The sequence below is a fragment of the Neomonachus schauinslandi genome, chromosome 15 (assembly GCF_002201575.2).
Source record: "Neomonachus schauinslandi chromosome 15, ASM220157v2, whole genome shotgun sequence".
Lineage (NCBI taxonomy): Eukaryota > Metazoa > Chordata > Mammalia > Carnivora > Phocidae > Neomonachus > Neomonachus schauinslandi.
In genome coordinates, this window is record NC_058417.1 from 52,190,150 (window position 1) to 52,214,188 (window position 24,039).

At 47.6% G+C, this 24,039-nt stretch overlaps 1 protein-coding gene and 1 long non-coding RNA gene across 5 annotated transcripts in view; both read right to left on the reverse strand.

Annotated features, from left to right (window-relative positions):
* Window positions 1-24,039, reverse strand: part of SLC39A11 (solute carrier family 39 member 11) — a 325,403-nt gene that overhangs the window by 293,727 nt on the left and 7,637 nt on the right. For all 4 annotated transcript variants that reach the window (XM_021678531.1, XM_021678529.1, XM_021678530.1 and 1 more), the window contains exon 3: window positions 23,139-23,177. In XM_021678531.1, the coding sequence (XP_021534206.1) occupies window positions 23,139-23,177 (39 nt within the window). The remainder of the gene's footprint in view (window positions 1-23,138; window positions 23,178-24,039) is intronic.
* On the reverse strand, window positions 323-14,369 carry LOC123326747. The gene is made up of 3 exons (XR_006541296.1): window positions 14,358-14,369; window positions 11,249-11,255; window positions 323-336 (listed from the first exon to the last, which is right to left on the reverse strand). It is a non-coding gene; the product is annotated as an uncharacterized LOC123326747 (long non-coding RNA).

Genomic DNA, 24,039 nt, shown 5'->3' on the forward strand with positions numbered 1-24,039 from the left:
TGGTCAAGAAGGAAAGAGGCCATCCCTGATTGCAGACAAAATCACATTTCATTTTTACCATGCATGAAAACGTGGGTTCTCAAAGTGTTTTCTGCCCTAACTCACCTGGGGAATGCAAGAGATTCCCATCAGTACGGTGGCAATGACCCCTGGCAATTGGAGGGCAGGAGGGCAGGAACGGTGGGACAGAATCTCAAGAAGGGACCGAAGTATGAAAGAGCCTCCTCACCTAGGGTTGCCTGATTTTGCAAAGACTAACACAGGGTGCCCAGCCGAATTTGAGTTTCAGATACACAACGAATATTTTTTTCATTTGGGACACACTTACATGAAAGACTTCTTGTTTATCTGAAATTTAACTAGGAATGTGTATTTTATCTGGAAGCCTGGCTAACCCTACCTGCTACTCTGGGGCACATCCGCCCATTTTTTCCCCCCTCTTCCTCCCTCTTTATGAAACACAGTGCAGCAGAGTAGATAGAAGGCACGACTCTGGAGTCGGACTTCCTGATCCAGATCTAAGCTCCAAGCTGGGAGACCTTGGGGAAAAGAGTCATATCTCCAGGGCTACTATTTCTTCACATGGAAAACAGAAACAATAGTGGAAGAGTGGCACCCATGAGTAAAATGGAATTAATCATGATAACAACATTTATATATAGACTGACCACGTGCCAGGAACTTTCTGAATCCTCCCAACATTAAAAGTAAGATACTACTATTGTCCCTACTCCATATATGGGGAAACTGAGGCACAGGGAGGTTAAGTAATGGACGAGGTCACATAGTTCGTGGCCGAGCCAAGATTCAAATCCAGCCTGTGTGGCTCTTGAGTCCCTGCTCTCCGGCATGAAACTGTCCCTACGGTGGTGCTTCTCGCCTACAATAGCTGTGAGGATTAATACTATAGCGCACGTTAAATACCTAACACAAAAACGGGCCACAAAACGTGACAAATACTAGATATTATAATGCTTGTTATAGGTCTCTCTTTTTACTCTTATTAGAGTATTAGATTTGAGAGAAGAATTTAAATCAAAGCCTTATGATTTAAACATGAGAGTTCCTAGGGACAGAAGCCCCATTTACCCATCATGACAACGGAGTGTAGACACGTGTCTGCGAGTGGATAATAAAATGCGTGTAAGCATGAAGTATGGGCTGTGTACCCAGGCAGATCCGCATGTAAAACACACGGCAGAGGGGAGACATCCCCAGCCACCAGAGGACCCTCAACATCCCCAGCCCCGGGTCACGGACACCCTAAGTTTTAATCCACTTCAATAACATGGACGGATGGGTCTGTTTGTGCTCACACGCCTAGATGTGGAAAGAACCGTGCCACCCAGTCGTGGGAGACAGGCGGCAGGGAGCTGGGATCCTAGCCCGTCTCGGGGAGGGCAGGAAGCTGGCAGAAGACAATCCAGGAGGCTGAAGGCATTGCAGGCGGGAGAAGCCCAGGCTGGAGGGATGGGGGTGTGGGGGAGACCTCCTACAGAGCGCTATGCCCCAGGGTGTGTGAAACCTGACATGCAGCTTAGGGCTGGGAAACTCAGCATTCCAGGAGCGGCAGGGCAGGTTCAAGGAACAGCCAAGGTCCAGGTAGAACACACATATAATAGGAAGCTTGGAAAGGTGATAGGGCAGGCAGGACAGTCGGGAATACTGTGCCAAGATGTTTAAACTTTATTCAGTAAAGAAACAGGGAGCCGTGCAGAACTTCGGGACATGGGGTGTGGGGAGCATGGGAAAGGGTCTCAAATATGATTTAGGAAGACGATTCTGGGGGCAGCATTAATTAACTCAGGAAGCAGTTAACGAGTCAGGCACTGAGGCTCATATTATGAGAAATATTATACAAGACAGGAGAACTCTGCCCAAGAGGAGCTTCCTCTCTAGTTAAAGAGCGGACAGGTGACACACAAGAAAACAAATAAAGAAATTCGGAGAACAATGAATGAAATGGAGGGAAATAAAGCAACATCCTGAGATGGATAGTGACGGGGAGGAGCTATTTTGCGTGAGTAGTCAGGGAAGGCTTCTCGGGGGAGGTGACATTTGAGCTGCGGTCTGAATGATGAGAGGGGCAGGACTCAGTTCCAAGTAAAGGGAATACATTCCTGAGGTCAGAACAAGCTGGGGACTGAAATGGCCGTGGTTGAAGCATGGTGACCAAGGCGGGGAAAGGTACCTGAGGACAGAGAGAAGGGCGAGGTCCTCGCAGACCGTGGGGGAGCTGGGACTTGATTCTCCGGCAGGGGCAATGGGGCTGATGTGCACTCTCAGAAGCTCACGCTGGCTGCCGTGGATGAGGGGTGCAGAGGCGGGGCGGGCAGGGAGGTGGCAGCCAAGGCAGAGACACAGAGAACCCACCCCTGGCGCGCCTGGGGCATCGCGATGGCCCAGACCTGAAGGCACAGGTGAAGGAGGGTCGAGTTTGGGCTGTCCTCCGAAGGGAGAGGCAGGGCTTGTCGGTGGAACGGACGAGGAGGGTCACGTAAGAAAGAGTGGGTGAGTCTCCTGCGGCAGCCTGGCCACACCCACAAACTGGGGGGCTTTGAAACAATGCAAATGTGTTCTCGCATGATTCTGGAGCCTAGAAGCCCCAAATCAAGGACTCTGGAGTGCCAGGGCCCCTCTCAAAGCTCTAGAGAAGAAACTTCCCTTCCCTCTTCTGGCCTCCAGGGCTTTGAGCCATCTTTGGTATGCCTTCGCTCCTTTCCTAGGCACATCGTTTCTGTCATGTGGCCATCTCCTGCCTGTATGTCTCTAGGTCTGTGTCCAAATTTCCCTCTTCCTATCATAGGCCACCAGTCATATGGGATTCGGGGCTCACCCTAAAGCAATGCAATCTCATCTTTACTTGATTACATCTGCCAAGACCCTATTTTCTAATAAGATCACATCAGCAGGTTCTAAGTGGACAGAGACTGGGAGGCGTTGGGGCGGGGGGACACCATGCAACCTAGTGCAGACGGGCATCGAGCTGACCTCCAGTTTGGGGCCTGTGGCCGCTTAGCAGAAAATGGTGCTCTTGACTGAGAAGAGAAGACTTGGGGACAGCAGAGGTGGAGTGCAGGATGGGGAGGGAAGTGAAGGAGGGTGGTGGAGAGCTCTGGGCTGAACTTGTTAAGTGTGAGCAGTCCATCCGACAGCCAGCTACAGGAGAAGGAACAGCTGACGGTGGAGGCGAGGGGCCCGTGAGGAGGCTACGGGGGCACCTGCTGGCTTGGGCAGGGGCGGCAGCTGCCACAGGGGGAGCGGGGAGAACTGCGCAGAGGTGGCAGGTGCAGAGGGGACTGGCGTAGGGTGAGGGACAGGCAGAAACTCGAGACTGATTTCAGAAGCCTCTGGTGCAAATAATAATTTAGAGACATAAACTGGGCAATGGATATAAATAACCAGCTCATCACCAAAGACATGCCTAAGGGTACTAAGGAACTAATAAGATGTTTCACCTCACCTGTGATCCAAGAAAAATCGGAGAAATGTGAATCACCGGGCTGAGGGCACAGACTCCAAAATCACACTGACTTCAGACAAATTCCAACAGTGCCTGGGCACATCCTGTCCCCTCCATAAGCCCCGTTTTATCATCTGCAAAACTGAATAGCAGCCCCCAGCTCGTCCAGTTGTCGTGAGGACTAAATGAGCTAACACATGTATGCGGCACGTACAGGGCACTCAGAATGCTGGCTAGTACTAATGCAAGGCACCATTTCTTTACCCAGCTGGAAACTGGTTTTACCTTTTTTTTTTTTTTCTTTAAGGAAGCTCTATGCCCAACATGGGGCTCCAACTCACAACCCTAAGATCAAGAGTCACATGCTCTCCGAATGAGCCAGCCCTGTGCCCCTGGAAACTGTTTTTAAATGCATGTCCCCGGGCGCCTGGGTGGCTCAGTTGGTTGAGCGACTGCCTTCGGCTCAGGTCATGATCCTGGAGTCCCGGGATCGAGTCCCGCATCGGGCTCCCTGCTCGGCGGGGAGTCTGCTTCTCCCTCTGACCTTCCTCCTTCTCATGCTCTCTGTCTCTCATTCTCTCTCTCTCAAATAAATAAATAAAATCTTTAAAAAAAAAAAATGCATGTCCCCATGGGGCACCTGGGTGGCTCAGTCATTTAAGCATCTTCCTTCACATCAGCATCCGTCAGCGGGGAGTCTGCTTCTCCCTCAGCCCCTTCACCCCCCGCCCCGCTCATGCTCTCTCTCAAATAAATAAAGTCTTAAAAAATAATCATAAAATAAATGCATGTCCCCAATGCTACCCCAGGGGGCCTCAGGAACCAAACAGGAAGAAAGAAGGCTCTTAGAGAGACCTCAGAAAACTCAGGGAAGCAACATTTATAAAGAGAAGAATCTATCATTTATATCAAAGAGGTACAAATGTATGAAATAAATCCATGGAAACAGACAGGGTGAGGGAGGGAGGGAAAAGAAACGGAGAACAACAAATTTCTGGAAACTGAAACTATGAAAACATAAAAAAAAAAAAGACACATTTGCTCTTTTTATGTAGTTGAAGTCAGTGAAACTTCCCACCATGCAGAACAAAACAGCAGAGAGATTATAAAATAAAGAGAGAAGAGAGGAAAACGAGAGACTCATGCAGGAAGCCCAATAGCCAACTAATAAGATTAATTGAGAGAGAGAGCAGAGAACCACTGGGAGAAACTATTAAAGAAACCTAAAGATAACACTGACCCAAACTGAAGGATACTGGCTTCCAAATCAAAAAATTGCAGAATAGGGGCCCCTGGGTGGCTCAGTCGTTAAGCGTCTGCCTTCGGCTCAGGTCGTGATCCCAGGATCCTGGGATCGAGCCCCACATCGGGCTCCCTGCTCTGGGGGAAGCCTGCTTCTCCCTCTCCCACTGCCCCCTGCTTGTGTTCCCTCTCTCACTGTGTCTCTCTCTGTCAAATAAATAAATAAATAAAATCTTAAAAAAAAAAAAAAAAGAAATATGGGGGAAAATTTCTCAAGAAACAGACAAAAATGGTTACTTTTAGGAAAGAGGGCTGTGGGAAGCAGGGGAGGGGAATGCTGTTTTCTTCTTTAAAGCCTTTTATTAACATTTGCTCTTTCTAGACATGTGCACCGATGACCCTGAGAAAAGTAAACAACGATTCAAAAACTCAAGTCCAACTTAAAATGAGCAACAAATCATTAGCTAAGAATATCCTGGCTATGCTCGCAGTTAAGCACATTTCAATTATACCTGGATAACAGTGAAAACTGATATGGCCAGTTCTTGTGATGGGGAACCATGCAAGCACCAAGATAACAAGAAAACGTTCGGGAAATACTAAGTGAAAGAACGTGTTTTTAAATGTTATATACAGTACAATCCCATTCTTTTTAAGTTACGTACAAACAAAGAAATTTATCCAAGTTCCAAATGTATCCAAGCATCCAAGATGGCGCTGCTGAGAAGAAAGGTGGGGCGAGTCTGTGTAGGGAAGATAATCAGCTATGGGTGGACAAGGGCTGCTTAGCAACAAGGGGGCCACATACTGAAGGAAAGCTGTTCCCAAACCGTAATGCCCACGTTCACTCACTTAGGTCAATTCCAAATTCCACGTGTGTCCTCCACCCATTTCCCTTGACAGGAGATAATAGTAATCAAAATGTATTAGGCATTTACTATGTGCTGATCACTGTGCTAAGTGCTTCGGGTATTTTGACTCATTTCATGTGCACGACAACCCTATAGAGGAGATAGTACTGTTTTACAGACAAGGAAACCGAGGTTTACAAAGTCTGGGCTCATACAACTAGTAAGGAGAGAAACCAGGCTCAAACCCAAGAAGGTGACTCCAGAGCTCATCATAATACCAAAGTGCAGGCCTTCTGGAGAAAAGGCCCCACCCCGCAGTGCCCAATGCCCCCTGCCCTTGGCTCACCCCATGCCACTGACAGTTTGAGACATTTCCTGGCATGACTACATCCTGAGAAGTTCATCGTAATTAAATCATGGGGAAATTTTCAAAGTGCTTCAGAGATGTAATGAGTTTACATTCAATTAATTCCTTCCTTCATTGGAAGAATCAGGAAGACGGATTTCCTTATAGACTCACAGGGTTTCTCGTTGCCTAATTTGAGATTTCATCCTGATGTTCCAGAGTTGTCCCTCAGTGCACACAGAGGGTCTGGAGAAATTGGGCTGGGCCTGAGGGCATCCAACCCCCCAAGGAAAACCTCTAATGCACTCACCAGCTCATTCAAGGCTTATATTAAAAATATTTTTTAAGTGCCAACTACGTTGGAGTTCCCGTACTAGGGACCAAGTCCCAATGGTGAAAAAGACAGCCCCTGCCTTCCAGGTGCTTCCAGTTTGGAAATGGGGGGGGGGAAATGAACAAACAATTAGTATCTGGCGATAAGTACTATATAGAATAAGCGGAAAGCTTCAAATGCTTGTCAAGGAAATCCTAACTCAGATAGGGGCTAGTAGATGAAGAAGGGGAAAATGAGATGCTCAGTCTGTTAAGGAGCAAAGTCTCAATGGCAAGGATGTGGAAGGGACCAGGCTCCCAGAAAGACAGAGCAAGCAAACCCTCAGGACTTGGGAAATGAGGTCCATCGTGACAAGACTGAGTTCGAATAAATGAGAGGCAAATTCTCCCTTGACCAGTTAGCAACAATTTACCTCCCAACTCAACCTGCATAGAACCAGGAGCATTCCTATTTCAAACCAGCTGGATGCTAGCTCTCTCCAGCAGGGAGGGGCTCATCCTTTCCAGGGGTTACATGAGATGAGGTCCTGCTTAGGGTACTCCACATTGATTCATGAAACAGAGCAAGGGAATATGAAAATGTGTAGGCACAGGAAGGCTCTCAAAGAAAGCACAGGTCTATGGGGGCAGGGGTGAGTGGGTGGATAGGACCCATTCTTCCTCTTCTATCCATCCATCCTTCCATCCATCCATCCACCCACCCACCAATCCATCCATCCATTTGAGCATTGGTTTATTTGTTCAATACATCAAAAAAATTTGAGAGCCTTCCATATGTCAGGAACACTTCCCCAGCATCTTCACTGATTGATTCTTTTTAAGATTGTAACAGTCATGACTCCCACCCCTCCCAGGGTACTCTCTATCCTCCTCCATTTTTTACTGTGCTCGTTTCACATTCATCTCTGTCTGACATACGTATGTTTTCGTGTAGACTGCATCACGTAACTCTCTCTGCTAGAATGGCAGTCCCACGAGAGCAGGAATTTGGGGTTGCTTTGTTTACTGTGTATCCTCAATGCTTGGCGCACCTTGGGGAGACTTTGGGAGGACCTTGGGGGGACCTCAGGGAGACTGAGACTGCCTTCTTTTCCACGCTGTCCCATGCATCCCATGGACAGATGACACAAAGAAGTCCAGCATGGGAGGTGGCACACCCTTCATCTATTATGTGCAAAAAAGAACGCCTACAGCACCCAGATTATTATGAGGGTCAGATGAGGTAATGGATGGGAAAAAGCTTTGAAAAATATGAAGCAATAAACCATTGTCACATAATAATATTTGGGACTCAGGAGCCCATAAGATGAAGTGTTCCCTGCAGTCAGCTCATGGACAAACCCCACCCCGCAGATCTCTTCGTGCATAATTACAGAGTGTTCTGCAAATTCAGATGGGTAATCTACTTAAAGCTTATGCACAGCCAATGAATCTTTGCCCCTTCCTCCTGCCTTAAATACAATACTAATCTATTTTCCCCTTGCTTATGCATTTTAACAGATATGTATTTTTTTTCTAACCCCCCCCTTCCCCCCACCCCCACCCCCCCACCCCCGCCCCAAAGAACAACAAACTCACTTAGCCCCAGGGCTGTCATGGTTAATTTCTTACAAGAAGACCAGGGCTTCAGAAAACTAAGAGGTTTCCAAAGAAACGCTACCAAAAAAAAAAAAAAAAAAATCTGTGCAAGGTAAGTGTGAAACCTTCCTTCCCTTCGCTCACTTGTCAAATGCACAATTCTCATGGCGCTCACTCTCCATCAGGCCTGATGGTTCTATTCTGATTGCTGTTTGGCGAAGTCTGGAGAAACAGCTCATCGTGGCCCAGAGCCAAAGTCAAATGTGGGATTAAAAGCCAGGGCACCAAGACAGCAAAGATCAGCGTCCACCAGCAAGCTATTAAGGTTCCTGTCTCCCTGGTATTTTGTTCTCGCTTCGCTCTGGAGGGCACAGAGGTATTAAGCAGTCATGCCCTGATTTTCCCTTTCCACTCCGAGCACAAGGTAGGAGGGGAAGGATTTCAGTCTCGATGAAGCCGGGAGAGGCCTGGAGGTTACAGGACTTGCTGCTAATCACAGGGATTGTAAACAGCTCGGCCAGAAATGCAACCCAGGGCTCCCGCCTCACTGTCTGAGCCCAGCGCTCTTTATTACTGTGCAGGATCAAGCTCTGCGTCCTGGCCTCAGCTGCCCAGAGAGGGCTCCTCTCGCCCAGGCAAGTGGAGGTGTTACAGAGGTGTTCCTGAGGTCCCATTCCTTGGGGTAGGAGGCATCCAGGAGGGAGAGCCTGAGGCTGACACACCTCTCCAGGCCCTGGGAGAAGGCAGCTGAGGATCCTCAGCCTCTGATGATAGCGTCTCCGGTCTCCATGTACTCACCACCCCCGCGGGGCAGAGAGAGGCATAAATCCATAGTTCAGCACCATTCAGCTGCTCTGCCCGCACTCCCACCAGAGAAACACTAGGAGGGACCTTCCCTCCACCGCCCTGCCCTCAGCAACGTGCTCTTTATATCCTTAAATTATGTTCTTAAAATGAGGCAGAGACTCCCCTGGAAAGACGGAGTAGAATGGATGCCTGAATTTAAAAGGGAATTTTTTGACCCTTAAAAAAAAAAAATCAAAGTCATATAGGTTAAGGAAGCCAAGCAATGCTGAGGCGTGGAATGTAAGTTAAGAACTGGTATTTGTCCCGGGCCCTTCCAATTCCACAGTGTGGACATACCCGCTCTCAAAAGGTCACATGTCCCCAAGAAAAGATTCCAGGGAGAGTACATTACTGTTAGCCACAGAATGTCACCTCACCCATGCTAGTTCTTGCTTCGAGAACAGCGTAGCCCTCGTCCTGAGAAGCCAGTCCAAACACTTTCCTCTCAGGAGACCAGAACACACCCATGACGAATATGGGCCCGTGAAGGTTCTGCTTCTCTGCCGCCCATGGAGCATGAGCATGAATTAAGCTTCACTGGGTCTTCAGATGTCTTCTTTGGGTGTTTGTTAGCAAATGGAATGAAAACCTAGAAAGAGACTTTCCTCTCACTCGATGGGAGTGATGCCCAAAGAGAAACTGAGAAGCAGGATGGAGAAAATAGGACAAAGGGAGACCCAGCGTTGGGGGCCAGGGACTTCTAGAAATGGCAACAAAAAGGCAGCCAGCAACAGAAAAGGAATATTGATCCTGGGAGGGTAGACTATCAACAGACATCACCTCTGCATGCATGGTGAGGCAGTAGAGGGTGGAGCAGAGCCATGATATTTTGCAGGCTCCTGCCACCAAGAACCCTCGAATCTGGGTGAGCCTTGCAACTTGCTCTGGCCAATAAAACATGAGTAGAGATTTCGTGTAAGCTCCTGAGTCTAGGCCTCCAAGGCCTTACAGTTTCCACCTACTGACCCATGAACCACCATGTGGGACAGAGACCCAGAGAACAGGTAGAACCAAGTGCCCAGCCATTTAAGCTGGGGAAGGAAGGCCTCCTGCACCCTCCAGCCTATTTGCACCACCAGAGGACCCCACCTCGTGAGTGACCCAACGCAAGACCAGAAGAACCCACCCAGCTGAGCCCCGCCAACCCAGAATCATAAGAAATAACAAATCGTTGTTGCCGTAAGCCACTAGGTTTTGGGGTGATTCCTAACTGGCACAAGGAGTGTGGGAGATGTTTGCTGTATCTTGAAGCACGTGGGCACATTTGCTATATGCTGACCACCCAACCTCCATTACTCCTACTTTGGCAACAGCACCTCGATTTTGCTTCAGAGGAAACATCTCCCCCACCCCCATTATTCATCATTTTTAGTCTTTGCTTTTCATCTACTGGGAGGAGGAGGAGGCCAGTAGATGTGGACAGGTCGCCCAGGCCTGGCCAATCAACACGCCACATTCCCATGGCCACGGCGGTTTGTGTCCAGGGATGAGCACACAACCCAAGTGACTCCCTGCCCATGAAAGTCAATTCCAAGGCCATTTAAGCTGGGGAAGGAAGACTCCTCCTCCCCTCGGATGTGAGACTGAGGGGATGTCAACAGAATATCCAAAAGTGGAGCCACACAGGGAAGAACAAGGCCAGGAAACAGAAAAACCCAGGCCCCGGTGATATCTTTGGATCTACAGAGTCTAACAGTATTATCTGAGTCAAGTTCTATGCCTGGTATTTTAAATGCATGGGCCAGTACATTTCTTTTTGTCCTATGCCAGATTGAGCTAGATTTTTCATCATCCATGGCCTCCAAAGCCCTGGCTGATAACAGAGATGGAGGGACTTTTTTTTTACTGCATACCCTCTGTACTACTTGAATCTCTTGCCAAGTTCATGTTTTACTCCTCCACTCTAAAGGAAACTAGTTAAAGAATGAATAATGCAGCTCATTTAAAAGAACAATATATACAAAATGTACACAGAGAAGGTAAATCCATAATAGCATTAGGGCTCAAAGTTCTCTCTGCAATGGGTTGTATGGCCAAGAGGGCTAACTGCCTGCTCCAGTTTCTATTCTCCCCCATCCTTCAGTAACAGAATCCCACTGTCTGGCTGGGCACATGGCAGCACAGCTGAAAGACCATGTATCCTAGCCATCCTTGCAGAGAGATGGGGTCTTCTAATAAGTTCTGGCTGGTGAGCTGCAAGTGGAGCTGTCAGGCAAGACTTGCAGGGAATCTCCCTCCCACCTACCATCTGGAGGGTGGATGTGATGACCTGAGCTCCAGCAGCTACCTTGGGCCAGAAAGGCAAAGGCCTCCCTATGGGGTAAAGCACTGAGTGGAAAAAGGAGCCTAGATCCCTGGGGACTCCAGCCACGGTCTCTGAATTTCTTCTGCATGAGAGTCTTCCTTGTTGAAGCCACTATTTGGGGTGGGGGGTGGGGTCTCAGTTACTCTCAGTCAAAAGCAGAGTGAGCAGAAGGAAGCATCACCATCAGTACGACTAGCTGTAGGTGTCTGGTTGCCATGGAGACTACCCCGCCACACAGATTCCAAAGTACAAACCCACTCAAATGAGAAAGGCCCGATGTAAACTCCACCTCTTCTGTTTCTGGCAGAGTCCCCCTCACTCAGCCCATAAGCCAGGAGGCAACAGCAAATTCTCCAACAGCCCCAGGGGAAGGAGCCCCAGGAACACAGTAGCTGTGATGGGCTTGATCCTCTCTGGCTACCTGCGCAATCAGAGGGCTGCCAGGTCCTCTCAGTTCTCCAGCAGGACCGTCCTTTGCTCTCTCTCTTCCTAACTCTCTTGCCTCTGCCTGATTCAAGGTGCTAAGGGGTCCAGGCATCATCTAAAGTAATGCAAGAGGCTCTGATCTGCCTCTCTATCATGGCCTCCCCCTGCACGCTCCCTACGGCCACGCTCTCTGCCACCAACAGAATGCACTTCCTGAAAGTACAACTCTGGTCCCCTCACCCTCTCAAAAACCTCTAGGATTTCCCCACCAATCGAGAGAACAGAGCGCAGGGGCGCCTGGGTGGCTCAGTCGGTTGAGCATCTGCTTCTGGCTCCAGTCATGATCCCCGGGGTCCTCAAATGCAGCCCCACGTCGGGCTCCCTGCTCAGCAGGGAGTCTGCTTCTCCCTCTCCCTTTCCTGCTCCCCCTGCTTGTGCTCTCTCTCCCTCAAGTAAATAAATAAAATCTTTTTTTAAAAAAAAATAGAGAACAGAGCGCAGACTCCCTTCCACAGGGCCCCAACCTACGTTTCAGCCATCACCTTCCAACCAAACCAATTGCCATGCCTTCAACAGTCCTGTGTTTTCCACGGCTACGCTTTCAATATGCTGTTCTTTCTGCCCACAATTCACTTCCTTCCCCTGCTCCGTGCCCATCCCCAAGCTCTACTTATTTTTCCAACCTGGATTTCATCCTTGAAGAAATCTCCCCTAACTCCCCGACTAGAAGTAACCTCCCTGTCCGAGGCTTCCCATCTCATTGTGTACATGACCTTCGCACAACCACATGCTGACCCATCTCACAGTGACAGGAACCCAGCCAAGCTTAGCCCCTTGAAGGGCGGGATTGCATCTTGCTTCTTTACATACCCCCACAATGCCCACCATACAGTAGGTGCTCACTAACCGGTAGATGGACTGGCCTGAAGACAATCCTCTCCCTGTTCCCACCTTCCAAGCAGCCACTGCCCAAGGAAGGAAGGAAATTAACGGTTATTCTGCAAGCAGAACACGTGTCTGGGCCATCTCTAAAATTGCACAGGCCCTTGACAAAGCTCTGATGACTGGCTCTTCTCCCTTCTTGTGAGTGAGCCCCCCCTGAAAAGCAATCATGAGCCATCCCACGGCAGGCTTTCCACAAAGCACTTGTGTTAATAACATGTATCGAGATTTGGTCTTGGCAGGCAAAGGCTAAAGGACAAGACTTAACCAATATTAACTTCGATCCCTTGTACTTGGAGTATCTTGCAAAAGAGCTGACCCTCAGCAAATGCTTTGTGATGTGATTTGTACTAGGATGTCTATGAAAAATGATGTCAGTGACTCTCTCTTATTTAAATTGCAGCAGAAGACATTTAGGTTGGATAAGTTTCTAACAAGCTAGCTAAACACTCAATTAGGTTACAAAAAAAAAAAAAAAAAGTGGAGACTGGCTTCATAAAAGTCTTGGGGAGCAAGCTACACTCCCACCAGCTGTCTGGGTTTGGTGAAACACTGCCCTGTCAGATGGCACAGGGAGTGGTAACCCCCAGAGGTAACCCCCAGAAGGCCCTGCCCGTGCGGAGATTTTTCAGACACAGAGTGCGATCTAAGGAGGACTGTGCATCAAGTGAGAATTTCAGCTCATGCTCAAGTTCTCCAAGCAGCAAAGATCCAGCCCTGCGTCTTTCTTTTGCACGTGCCAAGGAGCCCAGAGGAAGAGCCTGAGTTCCCAGGTGGTAGCTGTCCAGTATCACCTGACCAACTGGGAAACATAGCTGTGAGTACACCTGCCCCCTCCAACCCAGGCTGGTATCAAAACCAACCAGCCTTAGAGGCCAAGACAACTGTCAAGCATGGGGTGGACCACCCCAGCAGCCCACGGCAGGCAGGCCTGCAGCAGGGGACCAAAGGCGGTAGGACCCCAGGGTTCCCCCATCCAGGTTCTAAGGCCCCATCCTCCACACCCAGTGCCCTCAAACCAGGGCCCCAACCCCACATATGGGCTCAGGTGAACTCTTAGCCCCACAGCTACTTGGAACCTCTGAAAGGAGTCTGCTGCTTCCAAACACCAGTTCATCCTTCATTACACAGTGGTCCCCATTAGAACAGGGCCCCTCGGTGCGGGCTGCACACTTGGATCACCAAGGGAGCTCAAGAAACTACTGAAGCCTCATCCCAGCCCCAGAGATTTGGATGTATTAGTCCAGGCTGTGTCAGGGGCACCGGGCCTTTAAAAATTTTCCAGATGGTTCTATCATGCAGCCCAAGGGGGACCACTGCATCAGAATGAAGGGAGTTTCTCCAAAGCCAGAGAGAGAGCTCCTTGGAACTGAACTGCCCAGCATGTGAGGCCAAGTTAGCTCCCTCTGCTAGACCATGGATGCTGAGGACAGTTGCCAACTTGAGGTTGACTGGAGCTGGGAAACCTCGCTTTAGCTCACAATCTCAAATTGCACACTTTTGTCCTCAGCCATCTGTCTTGACACAGCGTGTCTTATGTGACAAGGAGATCAGAGCAAAATGGTCCATGTAATTCCCCATGCTTCCCTGCAAAGCCACCCCCTGAAGAGTCTTCAAAGGCCCACCCCAGCTAAGGGGCAGCAGGAGCATCAATTTCACAAGCCAAGGCCAGGCCCCTCCCCCCCTGCCCCAGCAAAACCCAGCTCCCCCAGGAGATCACCTGGTCAGGAATGTTCTGAGATGGCCAGCCCGGGCCCTGCAGGACACAGAGCTGTGGACACCTGCTCTGGCTCTTGGCACTGCAACCAGGCCTCAGAAAACCCTACCGTCAACACTAACCTGGGGCGTGGCAAACTTCTGTAAAGGGCCAGATAGTAAATACTTCAGGCTTTGCAGGCACCACAGCCCCCGTTGTGGTTCCTCACTGGGCCATTATACTGCACAAGCCACCACAGACAATGTGAACAAACAAGCGTGTTTGGGTTCCAATAAATCTCTACTTACAAAAACAGGCAGTGCGCCCACCTCTCCACTAGATCGTAACTTCCTTAAAGACAGAGACCGCCTCCTAGCACTTCTTCAAATCCTCAGCACTTGGCACAGTGCCTGGAATACAACAGATCCTCTGTCAATCTGGAATGAATGAATGAATGAATGAACGAACAGATGAAGGACAAATGAGCCAATCATCTTAAAGGAATATCTATTATACATTCACCTGCTCCTGCAGGGAGATGTGTAAGACTTATTGTCTTTGGGGCACTCACATCTGACTACTGAAACTCAATCTCAAAGCCCTTTTTAATCTGCTGGTCATTTACATACACTCTCACCTCCCCCTTCATGGGAACAGGGAAGGGAGCCCCAAACAAAGAGGAACAGGGTTTCCCCAAGGAGAATGCCTGGCCAGATCTGTAGAGAAGGCCCAGGTCTGCAAGGAAGGGCAGAGAGGACAAGGGGAACGCAGGGGTTCCCAGGCCATGTGAGTGGAGCCTGAGGATGCACGTGGGGAAGGCGGGGAAGCCGGAGAATCCAAGCAACCATCCAGGGGCTTCTGGGCGGGCCTCGGAGCCACACAGACCTGCTGCTTAGCGGGGCAGGAGAATACATGTAGGCTCCTCCACGCAGACAAACGCTGTTACTTTCCATCACCGTAGACAGAAGGTAATGTACATCATTGCCCCGCCCCACACACTGTTTATAATGACATAGGAAATCTGAAGCATGAAATTGAAAAGAAAAAGCACAATAATAATAATAGTGATGGTCTGTCTCCTTCCTGAGTGCTTTTGTCCCCTTTCTCCTCTCTTCCTCCCTCACCTGGCCACCCCTCTTCCTGCAGCAAGACTTGGCTTTCCTCCCAACATCAAGTCAAGGTCAGGATGTGCCGGGAAAGAAGGCCCTCATCCTGCCGGCACATGTCACACCAGAGGAAGGGAAGGCCAAGGGACAGACCTGCCACCATATCGCCCTCATGCCCACAAGAAACACTGCTGTTTGGGGTTCCTGGGTGGCTCAGTCATTAAGCCTCTACCTTGGGCTCAGGTCATGAACCCAGAGTCCTGGGATCGAGCCCTGCATCAGGCTCCCTGCTCAGAGGGAAGCCTGCTTCTCCCTCTTCCCAACTTGTGTTCCCTCTCTCGCTGTGTCTCTGTCAAATAAATAAATAAAATCTTAAAAAAAAAGAAAAGAAAAGAAAGAAAGAAACACTGCTGTTTGGGGTCCAGGAGCACCAAGTCACAAGTCAGGCCTGTCCCCTGTGGTGTGTCCGGCATCTGCCCGTGCGTGGCAAGGTTTAAAAACACTCAGCCGAGACACAGAAGTTTTCCCATTGTAAACTGGCCATCTGAGTCCTTTAAAAATAGAATGCTTCGTGGGACACCTGGGAGGCTCATTCAGTGAAGCGTCCGACTCTTGATTTGGACTCAGGTCTTGATCTCAAGGTCGTGAGATCGAGCACCGAATCGGGCTCCGTGCTGGGCGTGAAGCCTGCTTAAGATTCTCTCTCCCTCTCCCTCTGTTCCTTCCCACCCCCCCCCCAAAAATAATAAAATAATAAAATGCTTCATCATGCAAACCTTCAGGGCCCCAACCCCTTGACCATGAGTTTGAGCGTGTCTTGCAGCGTCGCTACGCAAGAATCTTTGGTGGCAGGAGTGGTGGGTGCCCCTTACCAACCGTGCCAAGAACCTGGAGGGAGGCTGGGAATAGTCCTGGTTAGAGAAGAGCCCTTCCCCACATTTTTCTCTACACACCACGCTACGTGTAGCTGGTCAAATGAGACCCCAGGGGCAGGTAGCTCCCAGCCCCATCAAGCCAACCTGGTATTCTTCCTCACTTCTTGGCTGAGAACCAACCTCAAGGGCGGTCTTCATCCTAAAACAGACTAGCATCACCTCCCCGGTCATTGCATCTCAGTGCAAAACAAGACAACCTGCAGAGAACAGGATCGAGGAGGCCCTGGGGCTCCTCAGTTCCCCAAAGCTTGAAAAAGCAAATTTAAGAGAGGAGCTCTGCTCTGGACAACTGCCTTGATGCTTCCCAGGTGGTCTGTCCAATCAACGTGATGCTGGGACAGGGACTGCTCTAGGTGCAAGCATGGTCAACATCCCCAAGGGGTCATCCTGGGGCCCTCCATTCTTCTCAGCCTCATAAAGAGGAAAATCATGGCTCAGAGAAACAGAGAGCAATGCTCCTGGTAGGAGTCCCATCAGGGCCTGTCTGCATGCTCCTCTCACGCCATCCTGTGTTACACTGGCTGTGGCCCAGCCCGTTTCAGTGTCGCCCAAAAGACCTCACATTGAAAAATCTCCATTAGGACATATCAGGCCTCTCTACCTCTCAGGCAGGAAGACGGAGAAAAGGTATCAAGCAGTTACTACACACAGTCCGGGATCTGTGGGGCCAGGAGCATGAAAGCTAGGATTTCTGAAGACCCCATTCAATGGCTGCTCCCCACACCCGGCTCTTCTCTCTCTACTATTTACTCTACAATAAACCTTTCCAGGGCGCCTGGGTGGCTCAGTTGGTTAAGCGACTGCCTTCGGCTCAGGTCATGATCCTGGAGTCCCAGGATCGAGTCCCGCATCGGGCTCCCTGCTCGGCAGGGAGTCTGCTTCTCCCTCTCCCACTCCCCGTTTGTGTTCCCTCTCTCGCTGTGTCTTTCTCTGTCAAATAAATAAATAAAATCTTTAAAAAAAAAAAAAAAAACCTTTCCAGTGGATTACCTGAAACCTCCTCCCTGAATCCCTCATGCTACAAATTGAGTCCATTCTGCGCATCCATTTCTCCACGGAAATGGAGAACAGCTGGTCACCTGCATCCCTCCAGACTCCAAGGCCATCACTGGAGAGCGTCATTAACTTCCAACAGGGAGCCAGTTATTTGGAGAAAATATTATTCACCACGTGCTGCACAAAAACAGACTCAGCCAAAATCTCCTTAAGAAAATCATGTCTTTCATAAGAACCCGGCTCCCTATGGGATTAAATAATAGATATGAAATTGCCTCTTCGTGCCTACAAGTAAGCTGCTTGATTGGTAGGCTGTCTCTCTCTTCTGCAGGTTCCTGGTCCTATTTATTCCACACAAGTGCTTCTTCCTCGAGAGAAAATGTATATTGATTCAGAGATTCCTAGTTAATGTAAGTGTCACTAAAAAGAGACATCAGAACCTGGGCAAAGAAAATTAAAATGGTGACCCCGGATGTTCTGGCCTCTTCAAATTCATCTAAACGTTTATCTTTTGGGACAGTGACTTCTTTCTCACTCAGATAAAAAGATATTCAATTGCATGTTTAACTTTGCCACTGAATAGGTTGAGTAGATGAACCAAAACTAACCGCAACACTTCACAGTCGCCTGACGAGCAAAGGACACATGCTAACAAGCACTGGAACCTGCCCCTTTAACGGTGCAGAACCAAGAAGCCCTTCATGAACCCAGTGCCAGCTCTCAGCAGTCAACTGAGGTTCAGGAAGACCTAGGAGCTTGCCCAAGGTCACACAGCTAAATGCTGGCAGCCCCTGACTTCTCGTCTGAGTTCGGTCCCAGCTCCACCCCTATCTAGAAATTTTTGATTCTGGGTAAGTCATTTACTCTCTCTGGATTTGTTTCCTGCTTGTAAATAGAGGCAACTGGACCAGACCTCAGCTAGGAGGCACTGTGGTTTAAGAGCGGAAGCCCTAGAGTCAGACTGTGTGTTCAAATCCTGACTCTGCTCATCTTGGGATCCAGAATGATTTATTTACACTCACTATGCCTAATTCCTCCTCTCTAAAGTGGTAAATAACAGTACCTGCTGTATACCTCATAGAGCATTACAAAAATTCAATTAGATGGTCTATGTGAAGTGCTCAGCAGAGCACCTTGTAAAAAAAAAAAGGCGTGATAAATATTAGCTATTATAACCATCTAAAATCTTTTCCTGCTTTAATGTTGTAATATTCTAGGTTTCACTTTCTGCCTTTTTTTTTTTTAATGGTAACATTTCTCCCCATGAAGTTCACACCTCAGGCAAGAATCAAGGGCAGACATGGGTACTGAGAAGAACAAGATAATGATTATTAAAGACTTAAAGAGTGATTTAAGGAGTCAGGAGGAAAAGAAGAAAAGGCAAATGGATTCTAAGAGGAATCATTTAAGGAGAAGTGATTAATGCTTCCAAGGCCCTACTAATGAGAAAAAACCACCTGTGAAATATCCCGTTAAGCACATTTAAAATGACATGTCCTTAGTCTTAGGAATCTCCTTTCTCAGTGCACAATTATATATCGTAGAGATGTGTTACTGCAGCATTATACCAGATACGTATTTCAGAAAAGAAAATGCTAAGAAGAAGAAGAAGGAGAAGGAGGAGGAGAAGGAGAAGAAGGAGAAGGAGAAGAAGAAGCAGCGCACACACATAAACATATACACAGCTGCCCATGAAAATGTGTTACATCTGTGCTGGGTACAGTAGGACCCCAGTCAACTGGCTGATGGCTAGTTTTCCCTTTTCGTTTTTTCTTTTAAGACTTTATTTATTTAATTGAGAGAGAGAGCACGCGCACAAGTGGGGGGACAGAGGCAGAGGGACAGGGAGAAGCAGACCCCCACTTAGCAGGGAGCCCAATGCAGGGCTTCATCCCAGGACCCTGAGATCATGACCCGAGCTGAAGGCAGATGCTTCACCGACTGAGCCAGCCAGGTGCCCTGCTAGTTTTCCCTTTCCAAGATATTTATTCAAAGTGTCTCAGAGCTGTGAAGAATAAATACAAAAGCTGTGTTGAAGGATACCAAGCACTATGGCATGTTTATCCAGATACTTTGTATGTGCATGATAAAAGTTCTCTAAGGATCTGCTCAGGGCTAACAGTGGCGACCTCTGGGAAGCAAGGGGGAGAGGCAGGATGATTTTCTCCTCCTTCTTCTTCTTCTTCTAACTTTAAATACATCTGTCTTTTTACACATTCCACTCTGTGACTAGAGAGGACACATCAAAATGCTCTAGACCTGGATTTCTTGGCATGGCACCACCGACACGTCAGTCTGGAAAATTCTTTGTGGTGGGGGCCATCCTGGGCACCGGAAGGTGTTTAGGTGCGCATCCCTGGCCCTTAGCCACTAGATATCGGTTTTGACAACCAAACACGCCAAATGTCCCCCGGGGGGTAAAAGCATCCCTCAGTTGAGAACTACCGTCCTAGCCAGCAGAATGGCCATATTCACTATAAATTATTCCATGATTACTACAAGCAGTTATTACAGCTCAGGCCCCCGGGGGTCTACTGCCTTTTCCCTAGTTTGGGGAAGCATTTATGAGAACTCACTACTAGTCACCAAGGCCACTGAAATTTCCTGCGTTTGAGCCTCAACTGTCTCCCACATCATGCTTTTACTTTTCTCCATGTATCTGCTGACCTTCCAGGAGTTCCTCTTATGGAACTACCTCAAGGTCAGTTTCAGAAAAGAAAATGCTAAGAAGAAGAAAAAGGAGAAGGAGGAGGAGAAGAAGAAGAAGCGCGCACACACAGATAATTTTTAGAATCTCTTTTTTTAACCAACTACATTAAAAATCAGAAGTAAAACTATTTTGTTTTAGATCCTCATATTTAAATGACCACAATACACTGGCCTGATGATTTCATCTTAAATGTTCATGTTTCATGCTCCCAAATTCATTCTGACATGTCCTGAAGACTATTGTCCTCTGCTTTTGCTTGTTTCCTTTCTTGTTTCACATCGGTTTTTGGTTTTTGCTATGTAAATCTTACAGTGGCTTTTGCCCTAAAAGAACAAACTTGAGGGACACCTGCATGGGTCAGGCATTAAGCATCTGCCTTCAGCTCAGGTCATGATCGTGGAGTCCTGGGATCAAGTCCCGCATCTGGCTCCCTGCTCAGTGGGGAGTCTGCTTCTCCCTCTGCCTGCCGCTCCCCCTGCTTGTGCTCTCGCTTTCTCTCTCTCTTTCTCTCGCTCTATCTCAAATAAATAAATAAAATCTTAAAAAAACAATAAAAAAAGAACAAACTAGAACAGGAGACACAAATGCCTAGTCAAAAGCAGAAAGACAGCACAGAACAGAGTTCTTCAAACTCTGTATCTATGTAACCCTTGTAAGAATTTTTAAAGACTAGGTACCTCCTCACTTCTTTTAAAATTGACATTTAAAATATTTTCATCTTGAGTTTAAAGAGTTGCAAAAGATGTAATTTCTGGCCTATAGTGATTTCTTTAAATAAAACTGTTTCATCGGTCAATTAAATGTATCCGCTAGGATCTAAATGGCAGAGGGATTTGATTCCCACCATTATCCACTGAAAAATATATATAAACTACACTGTATGTTCATGTGTTATGTACTCTTCTGTTCACAGGCTATTTTCTAAACACACAAATAAGCACAAGCAAGCCCTTCTTCAAAAGTCCAAAAACTTATATCATTCCTTTTTCTTCTAGATTTATGTTTCAATTCCATTTCCCCACAGAATTTCTCCTAAAGCAACTTATATTTTATGCTAGAAAGTCTATTATTGATTTCTTTACCCTACTTCTTTGCAATATAATTTAATTTTTAGGAAAATCCATGTAAGCCTAGGGCTCTAACTGCTTAAGTAACAATTTCCTGGATTGAGTTACCATTACAACTATAAGTGGTAGGGAATAGATCTCTAACCACAAAAATATAATACAGTTTTATAATTATTAAGCATTAAAAAGCAAAATGCATATTTCCATGGATGTGCCCTTTTCCTTGTTTTTTCAATTCATTCAGATATCCATGGACAAATATTAAGTGGTCATCGCTAGAATCAGGGACAGCTGGGAATCAATTTTATTTCTATTTTTCTTTTCTTCATTCTTTTTCTTTTTTAAATGTAAGCAAAAAGAAAATGTGTTCACATAAAGAAGAGGATGGGGAAAAAATAGATACTTTGTTACAATACTGTCCTTTTGTTCTCTGAATTTTATCCAAATTACAGGCCCCAAATCTCATAGTGGTCCATCAGGGAAAACTACTTTTAAGGATCTCTGTGCTAACAATTGGATTAGATCCACAGTCAAAGGACCAGACAGCATCTGCACCACTGGAGGATTTGTGCCCAGTGATCAGTGATGAGAGGACTCACTTTCTCCACATCAGCACAACATCCCAAGGGTCCCCCTTACACGTGGAGATTTTGCCACCCAGATACAAGGTAATAAGGGAAGAGTGTGTCTTTCTTTTGGAAAGCGGGGGAGAGCAAACGTGTAAGGGAATGCGGGCAAGGGGAACCGGCTGCCAGAGCATCCTCAGGCAGAGCGGTTTTAAGAAAGAGAGCCTGCGGATGCCGAGGACCTGGGAATGGATTTTGTGAACACTCTCCATTCCCCTGTGCACCACCCGGAAGACCTCTGTGTGCTCTGGAAGGTCCACGGACCCCAGTCTGATGGCTGCTGACTTAGGTGACCTCCGGGAGACCCCAGATCATAAGACTGTACAAACAGGACAAAGGTACCACATCCTGATTAACCAAAAGAGAAAACCACATGTTACATGACTTCTGGTGGGACGGACACACTCGGAAGACGCGGCATCACCAGGGCACATTCATGCCTGGAAAACAGGCTCTGAAGTCACCAAATCCCAGGGTCTAATGCCCAGCTCACAGGAGATCAGGGGGGCCTGGGGAACAAGGGAGACAGCCCCCCCCCCCCGCCCCAGGAAGCCATTAGCCAAATAGCCAAATTCACAACATGGAATACTCTATGGGTATAAATGACCCAGTTTCTCCAACAAATTACTAGAGTGGAAAAAAAAAAAATGAGATTGTTCAAGAATAAAAGACCCTGAAAAGATATAACAAAAATTCAATGTGAATCTAAAACTAATGATGTAATGTATGGGGATTAACATAAGAATAAAAAAAAAAAATTCAATGTGAAAATCTTGTTCAGATGCCGATTCTAACTAAACAATTTTCGATGACCCCTTTGAAAAAAAAATGGTGGGAATCATTATGAACGTGGACTGGGTGTTAGGTTACAATAAGGAATTGCTAATTTGGGTAAGTGTGATAAGAGGATTATGTTGTTAAAAAAAAAAAAGTAAAGTCATTCAGTTAGAGATGTGGATTGAATTTACAGGTAAAATTACATGATGTCTTGGATTTGCTTTTACGAAATATCCCAACCTCTCAAGAAGGTGGGGGAAGGGGCACCCGGGTGGCTCAGTCATTAAGCGTCTGCCTTCGGCTCAGGTCATGATCCCAGGGTCCTGGGATCAAGTCCCGCATCGGGCTCCCTGCTGAGCGGGAAGCCTGCTTCTCCCTCTCCCACTCCCCCTGCTTGTGTTCCCTCTCTCGCTGTGTCTCTCTGTCAAATAAATAAAATCTCTAAAAAAAAAAAAAAGAAGGTTGGGGGAAGTCAGAAGAAATGCGATTAGCAAATCAGTAATGCTTGAAGCTGAATGATGGCTACAGGGGATTCTGTCCATTTTTTTTTTTTTTTTACATATTTGGAGATGTCAGTAACAAAAGGATTTTTCAGGGGAAGGTGAAAGAAAGAATATTTAATTAGCACCAAGGAGAACCTGAGGCCGTTCCTAAATGCCATCTTATTTCACAAGTGCTGAGACAGCTGCCCAACAAGCAAGCCTCCCTTCTGGTCTCAGAGGCAGGGGCATTCAATAAGCTGACCAATAAGTAGGGGCAGAGATAAAAAGGGACCTGGAGACCACAGAGATGCATATGGGTTGCATGGAGAGAGCCTAGAAATACCCCCTTGGCAGAGAAATGTCAGAATAAACACATCTCTGTTTACATCGCTCCTACCACACGTTACTTACCCCTGCAGCAAAGCCAAGACTTCCATCCAAGATCCGCCTCTGAAAATATAAACAAGATGTTTCAAATTCTAAGGGATGTTTCTGGGGATAAAAGGAAACCATAAGACCTCAGAGAGCTACACGAATAAAGACTGGCCCGGGCCTGAGTTTGCCAACCTGTCTGCACGCCTGGATCAGAGCCTTTATAACGTGGGCCAAGAACCAAGGGAAAAAAAAATTGTTTGAACCTTCCATCCATCCCACAGCCCATCAGAGTGTTTTTTCAGGGACGCCTGGCTTCCACTGGCCCATACGTTGCCTTCGACCTGGCTCTCCTGTGAATTATAACTATAAACCTTAATTAAGTAGCTGGCCTAAAAGATGGAAATTGACAAGTGTTCATGGGGACCAGGGGGGCCAACCAAAACTCTCCCACGGTGCAGCTGGGGGTACAAAATGGCACAGCCACATTGGAAAAACGAACTGGCAGCATCCACTAGCAGTGAACATAGGTGTCCCCTATGACCCAGCAGCGCCGCTCCTGAGCAGTGAAATCATCACCTAACAGCAACGCATACTTGGAGTCACCAAACACAGGCACAAAAAAGCTCTCAGCAGCAGTACTTGGGAGAGCCAAACTAGAAGCTACCCAAATGCCCACCAACAGTAGAATGGAGACATCAATTAGGAGGTATTCATACAACAGAATGCCACATGGCAATGAGAGCACACACGATATATATATATGAATGAAGCCCATAATCAGGCAGGGTAAACTGGAAAATAAACAGCGTGGAATCAGCCAGACACAGAAGAGCACATACTATATGATTACTCCATTTATATAATGTAGAAACACACAGAAAACTAATCTCTGCTGTCAGAGACCAGGAGAGGGACTGCCCTTGCAGTGGAGGTCGGT